The sequence below is a fragment of the Corapipo altera genome, unplaced genomic scaffold (assembly GCF_003945725.1).
Source record: "Corapipo altera isolate COAL_440 unplaced genomic scaffold, ASM394572v1 239, whole genome shotgun sequence".
Lineage (NCBI taxonomy): Eukaryota > Metazoa > Chordata > Aves > Passeriformes > Pipridae > Corapipo > Corapipo altera.
In genome coordinates, this window is record NW_020884938.1 from 2,554,287 (window position 1) to 2,568,997 (window position 14,711).

Below are 14,711 nucleotides of genomic sequence, written 5' to 3' on the forward strand. Positions count from 1 at the left end.
TGCCCAGAAAGGCAGTTTCCTCCTTTACTCACCACCATGCTCACCACCTCCCTCGTCCTGGCACCAGTGTTTGTCTGGCTGCCTGGTGGGCCAGAGGGAATTAATATTACTGACGTGGCAAAATACCTGACAAAATGCAATCAATAAGACTTTAAACTAGCCACAGCAACAGAAAAAGAAAGGCCGTAGGCAGGCAAGGCCAGGCTCTCTGCCTTGTCACATTTAACCCAGTGACTTATTTGGGAGGACTCTGGAATCTACTGTTCCGTTTTCCCTGTTGTAAGACAGAGTTGATCATGTGTGCTGAGGAACCTAAAGCTTTCCGGTTTTTTCCCAGTGAAACTAAATGCGTATCATTCGGTGTTTTGCCTTTACTTTCCTCCTTTACAGTTAGAAAGAAGTAATATTACAGCATTAGAAGAAAACATTCTCGCTATTCTTCCCTACTTTGCTTGTGTTGGTCCTGCAGGGATTTCAAGAAATCATTTCCATCTCTGCTCAGCAGCAGTGGCACACCATATACCCAAAAATTTCAGTCTGTGTGTTCCATGGGTCCGAGGAAAAGAATCACAGAATTGCTAGGGTTGGAAGAGACCTCTGGAGATCATCCGGTCCAACCTCCAAAGGGTGTCATATCGTTTGATAATTGTCGCTCAGTGCCGCATGATGTGCTTATTTTTTGTCAAGGCACAAAATTCCAGTCACGCTCCAGGGGCTCGTTCCGCAGGTCCCATATATCACCATTTTAAAGGGAAGCCCTACTGGGATAGGGTGAAATATGGGAGGAGTGCGACGTGGATTCGGCCGAAGTCAAGGGAAGGGGAAGAGGAGGAGGAGGAGCGGCGACGGCGGCAGCTTTGCATCATCAGGTTACATTCCATGTTGTCCTTGCCTCAGGTTACAACCCTTATTCGTGCCAAGGCATCGCCTCGTGGCTCCAGGCCGGATTCGTTCAACCACCGAAAGCTCAACTGGGGAGCCAGGCTAAGGGCACAGAATCAGAGAGGGCAGAAATCAGAGGGGCACAAGAGACCACCCGCTTGAGCAACTGTGCCCCTGGAGAAGAGCAGGTGAAAAACGCTTTATTTTTGCTCAGTTTCGCCCTCGCTCGCTCGTTCCTCGCGGCCGGAGCCGTGACGGGCAGGTAACAACCCGCCCATGCCCGTTGCGGGGGCGAGCGTTGGTGGCACCGGCGAGCCCACGAGTCCCCGCGGGACCCGCCCGGGGCAGCGCGGCCGCTCCTTCACCGGCAGCGCGGGGCACGACCGGCACTGCCCGCCCTGCACGGCTGCCGAGGCGGAGCGGAGGCACCCCCGGGGCTTCGTCCTTGGCGGGCATTGAGCCCGGCGGCCGCCGCCTCCCCCCGGCGCCGCCGCGCCCGCCCCTTCCGCCGCAGAGCGCTCCCTGCCCGAGCCCCGCACGGTCCCGCAGCCCGCGCCGCTCCCGCGCCCCGGCCGACCGGTGGGTAACGGGGGGCCCCCGCAACACCATGGGGGCGCTGGAGTGTCGCCCAGCCTGCCCTCCCTGCCCTGCCTCCCTCCTCCCCCGGCGGTTCAGTTCCGCCGGGAGCAGGAGCGGGAGCCCGTGCCCCTGTCGACTCTCCGTGCGTGGCGGCCGGGCAGGGGGGAACGGGGGTGGCCGGAGCCGGGCGGTGGATCCCGGGGGGTTGGGGATGCCGGGGGTCGGGCTGTGGCTTTCGGGGATTTAGAGGTGGCTGGGGTCAGCTCGTGGATCCCAGAGGTTTGGGGGTAGCCGGGGTCGGGCTGTGGATGCCGGGGGTTTGAGGATGACCGGGGTCGGGTTGCGGATCCCAGGGTTTTGGGGTTGGGATGGTCCACGGCTGTGGATCCCAGGGGTTCTGGGGATTGGGGATGGCCGGGGTCAGGCTGTGGATCCCAGGGGCTCGGGGCGTTGGGGATGGCCGGGGTCGGGCTGTGTCTCCCTGCTCAGAGCCCTCCCGTGTGCCGCCCCGGCCCCTCGCTGCCCTGCGTCCCGGGAAGGTCGGAAGCTCGTGGTTTGAGGCCGGGGAGCCTCGGGGGCGCAGGGAAACGGGTCGGGGCGATCCCAGCAGGATCGCAGCTCCCCGGCTGGTCCGCGGTGTCGGGGCCGGCCCCGGTGGGGGTTTGCGGGGCCGTTGCTGCCCGGGGCCGGTAACGGCGCTGGAATCGGAGCCCCCGCGGGGCCGGTCGGTTGTGCCGCCCTCCAGCCCCTCGCTGGGCACCGGGCACGGACGGGATCCGGAGCTCCGCGGCCAGGGAGGGATGTGAGGGTGGGTGTGTGGCTTGGAAGGAGCCCTGCGAGCCAAGGGCATCGTGCCCGAGGGCCACCTTGTGTGAAAAGCGCCGTCAGCAGCCGCTCGCAGCACCTCGGTCGGCGGGTTTAGGTGACGCCCGCGGTTCGGAACATGGCTTTCAGCACCCTCTGGCTTGCTTTGAACCAGCTGTTCCCGTTATCCTTTCAGAACACCATGGCCACACTCAAGGAGAAGCTGATGACCCCCATTGCCTCGGGAGCCACGGCCCCCAACAACAAGGTCTCAATTGTGGGCACTGGACAGGTCGGGATGGCCGCTGCCATCAGCATCCTTGGAAAGGTACGGCTCAAGGACAGCGTGCCGCTCAAGCTCCCCCTGCCGCAGTGTTCTCTGCTGCCTGTTTGCCTTAGCCAATGGTGGGGGATTCGGTAGGTTAGTGCAGGAATGAATCATGTGCAGTTCGGGTAAGCAGTCAGTGACCTACAAGGCTGACTTCCCCATTCAGCTTCTCCTTGTTCTCTCACCTTTCCGTCCGTCCTTGGCAATAAATCTCTCATTAGGCAGAGTTATTTTGCAGGCTGCTGGGAAAATATAGTGAGCAGATGGCTCTTAAACCCCTGCCAAACTTTTCATTCTCTTCTTAATTTTCTTATTCTTCCACAACAAAGCTGGAGTTTGCTCAGTGAGGGAGCTCTGGTGGGAAAAGAATGCGGACAGAGAAGAAATGGATGTGAAATATGGGGTAGCAATCAGAACAATAAGTGTTTGCTTTTTACTGTTTTAAGGCATGTGTACCATAATAGCTGAAAATGGTGCTATCCCCTTAAGCAGACTTCTTGATTTCTCTTAAATTTTTTTTTTGCTTGGTTACATGATTATTTTTTCCAGAGAGGTTTTAGCTAGTTTTTCAAAAACTAAAAATAGAGGTCTGGATTTAGAGGTTATTCTGACTTTTCCTATTCCTGGTTTATAGGATTTTTTTTTTCAAATCTTATGTTACTCTCTTTGAGCAAAGCAAAGGCTCATTATGCAACAAGGATCTCTTGTTTTTAGAGAATATTGTGAATGACTTAAATTTGATCCCTCTTGTGCTGTTTTTGGAAAGATGATGGGAGCTGCAGATTTTTTTTTTTAACAAAGGCATAAACAGATATGCCCTGCCCACTTGCAGAGGCTGCCTTAAATCAGGTAGCTCACAGTCAGATGAAAAATCTTGGATGTACTACTAAACCAGCTGTATTTTATGTAGATGATTCTTCAACATATTACCCCGAGAATGTTTGCTTTAATATACTGGGGTTTTAAATATTAAAAAAAAAAAAAAAGGGCTTTTGCTTGCTGATATTCATGAGCCCTGTGACCAAGGAAAAACTGACATCAAGTGGAACTTGAGTATTAATATGAGAGTAGCAAATAGTTTTTAAAAAAACTTATATAAAGGAGAAATTTAAGGGGAAAACAGTTATAGTTCATTGTGGTTTCCTATATTTCCTTAAGCAAATGTTTGCCTCTCATGGGCTGAACTAGTTTGTTTTTGAAGTCCTGTAACCTTGTACAGTGAGGGAGCCAGGTGATGTCACCACAAACTGCACTACAATCCATCATTCATCTGTGTTTAATACACTGCTTTAGGCAGGATTAAATTTTTGCTTTGAGATAACTAAGCACAAAGTTTTACTAATAATGAGTTGTATGCACCAAATCCAGAGTAAAAACTGGTTTTCAGTTTTTCAAGCATGAATGATGACATGGATTTTATGTCAACCAGACTTCTGCTCTTATTCTCTTACAAGTATAAGCTGCAGTATAAAATATTTTTATAACAAAACCATCTGGTTCTTGTAACTGAATTAGTCATTTAGGTTGGAAAATACCTCTGAGATCATTAAGACCAACCATTAACCCAGCACTACCAAGTCCACCATGTCCCCTAGTGCTACATCTACAGCTCTTTTAAACACTTCCAGGGGTGTGACCCAACCACCTTCATGTTCCAGTACCTGACCACCCTTTCAGTGAGAAATTTTTTCCTCATATCCAATCTAAACCTCCCTTGGCACAGCTTGAGGCTGTTTGCTCTTGTCCTGTCCCTCGTTCCTTGGGAGCAGAGCCTGACCCCTATGTGGCTACATCCTCCTGTCAGGGAGTTGTTGGAAGTGGTAAAGTCCCTCCTGAGCCTCCTTTTCTCCAGGCTGAGCCCCCAGAGCTCCCCCATCTTCTCCTCATCACAATTGTGCTTCAGACCCTTCCCCAGCTCCATTCCCTTCTCTGGACACACTCCAGCCCCTCAATGCCTTTCTTGTAGTGAGGGGCCCAGAAATGGACACAGGATTTGAGGTGTGGCCTCAGCAGTGCCCAGCACAGGGGGACAATCCCTGCCCTGGTCCTGCTGCTACACTATTCCTGATCCAGGCCAGGATGCCCTTGGCCTTATTGCCCACCTGGGCACACACTGGCTCACATTCAGCCTCTGTGAACCAATTTGTGGCTTTACTTGTGCACAGTTTGGCTCTAATACTAATTTCAGTTTACTGGTGTAGTATTTAGTATTTAAATTTGCATGACACCAACACTTCCATGCTGGTTATTTTTAGCTCCCTCTCTGTTAGAGACAAGTCACTGATGTTGCCACACTGATTTAGAAATGGGAGCATGTCCACAGTCACAAATCAGCTGCTTTAAATGAGAGTATTTTGAGCTGCATTTGGTGATTGTGTAGGCTTCATTCCCGTGTGTGCTGATAATGAGCTGAGTTCTTCTCTAGAAAAGTGATGCAAATTCATGAAATTAGTTATTGGAGGTATTCCAGCTGCTCTTCTCTTTAAGTGAGAACCTGCTCTTGGAACTTGCAGAGTCTGAGGAATATTGGTTGCAAGTTCTAGACTGCAAGTCCCATCAGACTGTGTGTATAAATCTATCCATAATTGCACATGTGCACACATTTTTTTTTCAAACTCTGATTGCACTAACTTCGTAGTTTAACACCAATGCCTTCAGCTAAGCATACTTTTTCATAGTGTTTAAACAACTGAGACATTCATTTTACCCTGCAGACTATTTTGGGAACAGAGCAAGTACAGATACAGATTCTTATGATTTTTCTTCAACAGTTTTATCAAATCAGCTGCTAAGGGGAGCAATGCAGAAAAGCAATAAACTAACACTATTTCAGAGTATGAAATGAAAACTTTAAATATGCGTGCAGTTAGATATATTTTTCCACAGGAAAAACAGTATTTTAGTTGCTAAAAATGGCTTAACTGCTCTCAAATAGAGTGTAGATATCTAGGAAAACAGAGAAGTAGTAATTTGAATTTCAATATAATTTACTGCCTGATCAGCCTTTAAGGATAATGGAATTTACAAAGATAATAAAAATTTTTGTCAAAAGGAAAAGCCAAAGGAAGGCTTTGCATTAGAGCAAAATACCTTTTCCCTCCACTCCCATACTTCATTGTTTTCCTGTTCTGAGACTGTATGAGGTTATCTCCCTACTTAACCTGGCTGGACAACAAGCATACATGGCTAAATGTATTCTGCAAAATAAATATAACATAGTAGCTCTAGTAGAGAAAAACAACTAAAGAATCTGTTTTCTCTTGATTTTTAGGGCTGAGGAAAATATCTGTTCCCGTTGTGTAGTTTTGTGAAATTAATTGATTGAAGGCATGTTAAAAGAGAATACTTGTTTGATAATTATATGGAGTGTTCTTTTAGACATTTCAATATTTACAACAGGTCTATTTGCTGGATAGACTTAGAAGTTTTGTTACAACTCTGAAAGATATAACTTTTTCCCAAATATAATTACTAAATCATGAAGTGCTTTCCTAGCAAAGAGTTGGCTGCTAACTCAAACTCCCCACAAATAATATCTTTTTTGGAAAGTCTGAATGAGTTTTATGAACTGTGCTGTAGCAGCCTCTGACTTTGTTCCTGTGAGATACATCAGAACACCAAGGTAGTGCTGTCCCACAGGTTTAACTTTGGAGAAGAGATGCTTTCAAATTGCTGTGGCATGTTACTTTGAAACAAAATACACCTCAGCTCAGGGCTAACTTTAAAATGCAAGTGAACTGCTTCACTGACTCCAGATTTTGTTGTTTTCAGGGTCTTTGTGATGAACTTGCTCTGGTTGATGTTGTGGAAGACAGACTAAAAGGAGAAATGATGGACCTACAGCATGGGAGCTTGTTCCTTCACACTCACAAGATTGTGGCAGACAAAGGTGAACCTCAGTTTTTTATTTAATACTGACATTCTGTGACTTTGTTTGATAGTGGAGAATTAGTTGTGTAATCCTAAAGAATTCAAAGGACTTCACATTGAAAAAGTGTATGAATTGGGGTGAGAGTTTGGATGAACACCATAGCAGTGGGAGTAGTTTTTAATCTGGGCTTTCTCTCATCTCTAATGGCCACTTTACAATCTGGAGCTTGTTTAGTAAAACTGATTTTAATGAAGCTATAGTACCCCTTTGTAGAAGAAATAATGTTGTGATTTGGAAAGTGGAAGTGAGATTTGGGTGGTTGAAGGTGCTCTCCAGACCCATATATATTGATACCTAAATTGGACAATGTTAGAGGTGGTACTGGCTTTAATATTGATGTTTCCTGGTTTTGGGTTTGAATGGAATGCACAGTGGAGAAGCTGCCTGTAACACTGTATGAACACAGTGATTGTTGAAATGCGTGACAAGTGTATTTAACACATTCTGTGTCTTCCCCCCCATGCTCTGGTGTAGATTACAAGGTGACAGCCAACTCCAAGATCGTGATCCTGACTGCGGGCGTTCGTCAGCAAGAGGGGGAGAGTCGCCTCAACCTGGTCCAGAGGAATGTGAATGTCTTTAAATTCATCGTTCCTCAGGTCGTGAAGCACAGCCCCAACTGCATCATCATCGTGGTTTCCAATCCAGGCAAGGCAGTCTTTTCTGAAACCCTTAAAAATTCGGTTTGATAAAACACAACATTCATTCTCTGACAGTCTTTTCAAATACAAATTGAAGGTTAATAGCTTTTTGTGGACATCTGCCAGGTAGTGGCCAACAACAGAATACAAACAAATATCCTGTACATTCTGATGCTCTCTTTATTCAGAACTTGTCATGGTGTCCTTATCTTAAAATAATGCTTTATGGTAAATACTTCAGTTCTTTACATACTTTGGCTTAAGCAGTTGGTAGCTTAAAACTTTTATTTCTAAAGGATAATTTTGCGTCTGGATGTGATACAGCCATTTTTCAGGATGAAGAACTTACCCTATATTCTATATTTTCAGGAAAAAGAATTTGATGCTGAAGCCTGTGGCAGAACAAGGGCTGACTAGTACACAGTTCAATTGGATTAGAAAAGACTTTGTTATAACTGATTACACGTATTTGTGTGCTAACTTGCAAGTACCTCTTTACACTGAGGCAGTTTGGATATTTGGATGTCTAAAGCTGACTGTAAACATTCTGATGTGCTTTGTGGGGTGTCCCTGTAGGGTTGTCTTTGCTTGACTCAACATCTGAGTGAGGCCAGGGCTACAGAACCCTGGTGGTGAAGTAACGCTGCTTTTAGAGAGAACTTTGCAGAGTGGAAACAGTGCATGCAAAGCTGGCAGCTCAACTGGGGGTCGAGTAATTAGCTGGTGTACAATTACTCCTACTGAATACCAGTGTTCTGAGCAAGTGCCTACTGTGCAAGTACAACAACTTAGGGCAGTTTTAAACACTTATCAAAAAATCAAACTGCGACAAAGATCGACTTGTTCTTGTTTTAGCAGGGCCAGATTCAATCTATAGACTTCTCTCCAGTAGAGCAGCTGCAGGAGGAGAATTGCATGTTGCTTTTGCAGAATTATTTTTATAACCCTTTGTTTTCTCAATGTGTGGAGTTTTGTCCACTAGTCTTATATAGTGGAAGTTATTGTGAGCTCATCAGAAGGGACTTTAGTGACTTGTAAAGCCGGACTGCCTGGAGCTGATGGACAGGGAGATGCTCTGTAGTCTGGACAGGTTACTGTGATCCTGGCAGGAACAGCCCCAGCTGAAGCTATAGGAAGAAAGCTGTGCCTGATGAACATGTCAAGGAGGTGTGAACTGTGCTGAGATGATGTGCTTTTTGTGCCTGAGCAGAGCAAATGGTTTATTTCAGACCTGTATACACAAATGTGTTCCCTCCTGAGAACTGGCTGGCTGCTGCGAGTTGGAGTCATAATTACTGCAGCCTGTTTATTATTGTTGCTTTGACCTGTTGATTAGAGGTTTTCTCTCTGCTCAGATCCTTCTGTCTGCCCCACCTAGCTTTGTGTTTTTTTCTAAAGCTTTGTTTTTGGAGACGCAGCTAAAGCATATTGGTAGTAAATGCAGAAACTGCTTAGTGCACAAATCAAGAAGTTGAATTGAAGTAATTACCAACTACAAAGAGTATGCAAATCTCAAACTTTTCACTGTGAATTGTTTTACCTGTTGTGATGATGAACCAGAAGGTAATATTACTTCAGGAAATTACTTGAGTGTTTCAGCCACATGAGATCAGTCCCAGTTCTGAATGCCCTGGGGGTTTAACTGTGACAAAAAAATGTGTCCCAACTTTAGCTGGTAGGAATCTAATCTCCAGAGATCTTACTCAAATTTTTTTAGGACCCATCAAGCTACTGTTCAAAAAATCTCAAGCAGTGCATTAATTTTAAATCCCCCAAATAGTCAGACCCAAAATACTTTGACCAATGAGCACAGCTGTGTTTTGAGTCCTCCTGACTGCCCTGCTACTTGCAGTAAAGTAATTTCTGGAGCATTCTTGATGTGAGTGGTTTAATTTACTGTGCATGTTTTTCCTTGCAGTGGATATCTTGACCTATGTCACATGGAAGCTGAGTGGCCTGCCAAAAAACCGTGTGATTGGAAGTGGCTGCAATCTCGACACGGCCAGATTTCGTTATCTGATGTCTGAGAGGCTTGGGATTCATCCAAGCAGCTGCCATGGCTGGATCCTGGGAGAGCACGGTGATTCCAGTGGTAAGGAGCAATTCTGACCTCTTTGGGAATGAGCAATACAGTGTTAGAGGTTGAGGTCTAAGGGTGTTACAAAACTGAAGGAACAGATGCAGCTCCACTCGAGTTACTGGCACTTAGCCGTGGTTTTATGAAGATTTGAGTTGAGACAAGTCCAGGAAATGAGAGAATTGGGGATTGTTCAGCCTGGAGAAGAGAAAGCTTCAGGATCACCTAACTGTGGCCTTCCAGTACCTGAAGGAAGCCTACAGGATGGGTGGAGAGAGGCTACTTACAAGGGCCTGGAGTGACAGGACAAGGGGAATGGCTTCAAACTGACAGAGAGTGTAGGGTTAGATGGGATATTGGGAAGAAATTCTTCCCTGTGAGGGTGATGAGGCCCTGGCACAGGTTGCCCAGAGAAGCTGTGGCTGCCTCCATGGCAGGGGGTTGGAGTGAGATGATCTTTAAGGTCCTTTCCAACCCAAACCATCCTGTGATCCTGTGAAACGTAGCTGCACATATTTAATAATTAAACCCTGAACTGAAAAGGCCAATTTTGTGAGCTCAAGTTGTGTCCTAAAGGCTATAGCTTAGTACTTTTCTTTATCCTCAGTTTTTGGAGTACCATAACAGCCTGTACCACAGTTCTCCTCTGAAAGCAGTATCATCTCCTTTTAAGTCAAGGGCAGAGCTTGTTAGAGGTAACAGAAAACCCTGGCAATCCAGGCTCAGGCTAAAAAAATTATCCCTTACCTTATTTCATAACTTTTCTCTGTGATATTTAAAAGATGGTTTCAAACACATGTAAAATCAAAGAAACCCATCTGTCTTAATTCAGCTCATGTATTTAAAGTCTGAAATGATGCAACAGAATATCTGTGTGCATTGGTACTGCTTCATATTTTTGTGCTGTGTATTTCTAGGGGAGCCACCTCTTCAGTGTCCCGTTGCATTTGATCAGCCCTACCCTACTGAAAGCAGAGTTTGGCTGAGCATACACAGAGCTCATCCGGCATCAGTTTTTGCTTTGAAGTAACTCATAATTCCTAGTTACTTCACAGGAACAAAGGATGAGCCTACCTGTAAGCTTCCAGTATGAAGAGAAGTGCAAATTCCTGTCTTGATATTTTAAGTTTGTATATTGCTACCCTCTTACTCATGTAAATAAGAACAAGTTTCTTGAAGGCTGAACCTAACACTGATTAGTGAAACAGCAAATACATCCTTGCTGCAGTTTTGAGCAGAATGAGTTTTAAAAGTCTGAACAGCTAAGGTGTGCCTTTTTGCTAGAGTCTGAGGTTTGACCTCAGAGAGGGCTGTCTGCACCTTCCAAGGTCTCCTGTCATGTGTTACAATCAGCTTGTTAAAGTGCCAGTACTAAAATAGTCTCACAATTGACACCCAGAGTTCTCAGAATTAACTGCAGCTAAATGAAAAATGAAAGTCTTCCTCAAACATTGTTGCGGTTCTGGCTGCTGCTACTTATGGTTCCAATTGTTTTAGATAGGAAAAAGTGGAGGGGGAGTTGCAAAAGTGCTGTTGAAACTTATGTCCTCCCTCTGTTCCAGTGGCTGTTTGGAGCGGAATTAATGTGGCAGGGGTTTGTCTCCAGCAGCTGAATCCTGCCATGGGAACTGACAAAGACCCTGAGAACTGGAAGGAGGTCCACAAGAAAGTAGTTGACAGGTACAATGACTTGAGGAATAACATGGATATATGTGATGCTGAAAGTAGCTTGTGTGCACACTGTCTCTCCGTTGTGCTGCAGCTTCCATGCCCTTTTATTTAGAGGGCTGCATGGATAAGTGGGACTGCTGGTTTAAACACAAAAATGCAGGATTTCAGCTGGTTATTTCATTATCCTGCAGCCAGACAAGCTATCGCATAACATGCCCACTTAAGTGCTGCAGAGCTTAGAGCTGTGTCTACTTGTTTTCTCTCATGGAGCTTCTTGAGTGGTTCACTTTGTTCAAAGGGCACAAGACTAGGGAAGGGCAGTGTGTTTCTGTGAGCAGTGTTGGAACGGGGGGAAATTTTGTTCATTGATGCAGGAAGATTTGTTCACGTGTTGCTAATTCACTTGTCTCACTTGTGATATGAGTGTACTCTCCTGCACTCTCTCCAGATGTTGGCTAAAAACACCAGGGGGTGTGTGTAGGTAGTGCATGGCTTCGACTCTAAATGTTTATCTATTCCAAATGCACTCAGAATGATTGTGTCACTGACTGAAATTGAGAATTTATTAGGTGTAGGTGTGCTTTTCTACCTAACACTAAGAACTCTTCCTAGATGGAAGCTAATTTTCTTTTCAGCTAATCCTGTGAGAACAACAGGGATTCTTAATTATACATATGGGAATATGTATATTTTATGCTTAATCTTCCAATGCTGAAACACATCACTCTTCTACTTTGATATTTTAATTCCAAAACTTAGAAAGTGTTGCAGGAGTTTATTTTTTGTTTTTAAATGGGAAACTTTCACTCCTCTTAAGTCACAGAGTGTCTTGAAGACATCTTAATGCAGTTGTCTTTCCGTGTTTCCTTAGTGCTTATGAGGTGATCAAACTGAAGGGATACACAAACTGGGCTATTGGCCTTAGTGTTGCTGACCTCTGTGAGACCATGCTGAAGAACTTGCACAGGATTCATTCCATCTCCACACTGGTAAAGGTAAGAAGTGGTGGCTGATTGGATGCTCTAGTTCATTTTGTTGTTATGACAAGCTAAGTAGTCTCGGTTAGCAAGGGGCTGAACAAAGGAAGCTTTGTAAAACACGACTTTGAATTTAAAATGGGAGCTTACTCTTGCCATTCCTTCTAGGCTGACCTCTCAGCCTACTCCTCTCACAAGTATGGAGCTGAAAATAAGTTCTCTGTACTACCCTTTTGTAAAGTTTGCCATTTGTGGCATGCACATTCCTTGGAAGGAGGTTTTGGTGTAAAACTGGAAAACTTCATGGAGGCCCAGCTGCAATTCCACGAACCACTGCCTAGCAAAAGTCCTGGGGGGAGAACTGTGTCCTTTTATAGCTGATGTAACTGGCTGCATCTAGTCTGGACTAGCTCTGTAACCCCTGGTGCAACAAGGACTCTGAGCAGGTTGAGCTTACTGCTGCCTCTGTGGCAGGAAGGATGACCTGCCCTAATCCTGCATCTGAATCTTGTCGGGTACTTGCTGTATAGAAGTAAAAGTGAGAGGTTTGAAGAGCTTTGAAGGTGGGGTTTCTGCAGTCAGCCATCTTGGCACTGCCAGACATTTGGTCCAAAACAGCTCTATGCTGTTTATTTTCTCAAATACACTGTGACTGAAATTCTTCTACAGGCTGTAAAATGATAGTTTTTAGCTCTCCTCTCAGGAGGCTTCCTGTTCTACAAATTAAATGCACATCTGGGGTGATGGGCTCATATCTGATCTCTTTTTTCTGTGGCAGGGCATGTATGGCATTGAGAATGATGTCTTCTTGAGCCTGCCTTCTGTCCTAAGTGCCTCTGGATTGACAAGTGTCATCAACCAAAAGCTGAAGGACGATGAGGTGACTCAGCTGAGGAAGAGCGCGGATACCCTGTGGAACATCCAGAAGGATATCAAAGATCTGTAACTCATGAATGCCAGATTCCAGCCATAGAAAACCAGCATGTTGTGTGCAGATATGGGCTCTACTCACTCTACATCTCTAAAGTTAACATTAAATGCTCTTCCAGACGGTTCATGGTAGCTAAACTTATGCTTGCTGTAACGCACAAACCTGACGAACAAATAAAGTAATTTTCAGGCATGTTTTGTTGTCCTAGTGACTTATTTTTAGTATATAATTATCTAGCTTACTCTGGCGTCCTCCTTTAATGTTTGCCACAGACTTACATGGAAGTGTGAGACTTGGCGTGTCCTTTCAGAAGGTTAGAAATAATGTAGTAATAGCCTGTGGTGGGATTTCACTAACACCACCTTAGTGGAAGCCTTTTCTCAGTCCAAGTGCTGGCTAAGTTTAGTTCTTGTTTCTGATAGAGTAATTCCTATTTTTTTTTACTGATGGGCAGAAGAAATGGAATGGGGATTTGCCTCTGAGCTGCCTGCCAAAAATATGCTAACAATAAGATTATGCTGCTGGCCTAGAAGAGTCTTGTAGATACTTCTTTCTCCTGGATTAAATTCTTTGCCTGTTAATAATGCCTAGTTTCTATAATGTGGAAGAAACAAGATTATTTTGTATTTGATAACCAGAATTCAAGGAGATTTTTTAGCATTAGGCTGGAGTCCATGGTGATAGTCCTGTTTATTAAACAATTCAAGTTGGGTCTTCAATCTCTAAATTTCAGCATGATTTTTTAAGTGCTCTTATACATGGAGAACAGTTGTAAAAAAAAATAAAGCCCAAAGATTATTTCTTAATCACAGTTATGGACATTAAGCATACAATAGCCTGTATTTTCTTGGCATGCCTAGAACTGATCACTCTAGATGTCCAGGGGACAAACAGTATTAAATCTATCTTAAATCATAATCCAGGGGCCTGTAAGATTTTTTTTCATAACAAATGGTCTGAGACTAAGATGGAGCAATTTAAAGGACTTTTCTATCTCCATTAAATTGCTTTGCATAGTGGACTAAAACAGCTTTAATAAGCAAGTAGCTTAATTTTTGTCCTTCCTTTGAAATGGAGAGGTCACACAAGTTTTTTTCTATTGCAAGATAACTTCTGTGATTTAGTAAGTATCATGTAAAGTATCATGTAGCTACTAAAATACCATGCATGGGATGTTGCTGACAGCATTACTTACAAAGGGTATCCCAGGGAGGCTTTAGGAGGTGTTTTATTCTCAGTGACAGGCTAAATAGTAGAATTCTTTGCCAATAGGAGATTGAAAATTGTAGTCACTCCTTTCATAACCTGGTGTGGAGATCCAGGCTTTCCACCCCTGGATAGATTATCGTATAGTTCCTGCTGAGAACTTCATGATCAGCTGTTATGAGGTAAATGGCATAAAATGCTGCTCTTTGCAGGACACACCCATTAGGAATATTCACCTGAGCACAATTAGTACAGGAACCTTGTACAGTTCCTTCCTGGCTTTGTTCTTATGCTGTTCTCAGTTAATGAGGGAATTCAAAGCTATGCTGTGGGACATTATCTTGCAGGATTCTGGAGAGTGATGTGCATTAAGAGGCATTGGTTGCCTTGGAGGACAGGGAGTGGGGCCTTTCCCCTTCTGATGGTGAATCTTGATTTCTGAAGATCACTGGGCTGCAGTAAGACAGGTTTCTCACTGATTGCACTCTCACCATTAAAGTGTAGGGTCATACCTCGTTCTGTGGTCAGCAAACAGCCCCCAGGTAGGCTGGTTCATTTTGAAAGGCACCTGGGCAGCAGTGTGTGAGCTCGGAAGCTGCTGTCACCTAGTGTTTGTCAGCTACTCCTTCAATCCCCTCCAAAGCCAATTTTGAGGGTTTTTATTTTGTTAATGATCACAGACTG

General features: G+C 44.8%; 1 protein-coding gene across 3 annotated transcripts; it reads left to right on the plus strand.

Moving 5' to 3' along the window:
• The first annotated feature begins 897 nt into the window (after positions 1-897).
• On the plus strand, positions 898-13,013 carry LDHB (lactate dehydrogenase B). 3 transcript variants are annotated; one of them, XM_027660720.1, is made up of 8 exons: positions 898-1,070; positions 2,462-2,593; positions 6,365-6,482; positions 6,999-7,172; positions 9,084-9,257; positions 10,805-10,922; positions 11,785-11,908; positions 12,669-13,013. In XM_027660720.1, exons 2-8 carry the CDS (start codon positions 2,468-2,470, stop codon positions 12,834-12,836), a joined length of 1,002 nt encoding a protein of 333 aa, XP_027516521.1. In that variant the 5' UTR covers positions 898-1,070; positions 2,462-2,467; the 3' UTR covers positions 12,837-13,013. The 3 variants fall into 3 exon arrangements, with proteins under 3 accessions (XP_027516521.1, XP_027516524.1, XP_027516523.1); XM_027660723.1 differs by lacking the exon at positions 898-1,070 and adding an exon at positions 1,360-1,461 and having other exon boundaries at positions 12,669-13,012; XM_027660722.1 differs by lacking the exon at positions 898-1,070 and adding an exon at positions 1,469-1,603 and having other exon boundaries at positions 12,669-13,012.
• The last annotated feature ends 1,698 nt before the right edge of the window (positions 13,014-14,711 follow it).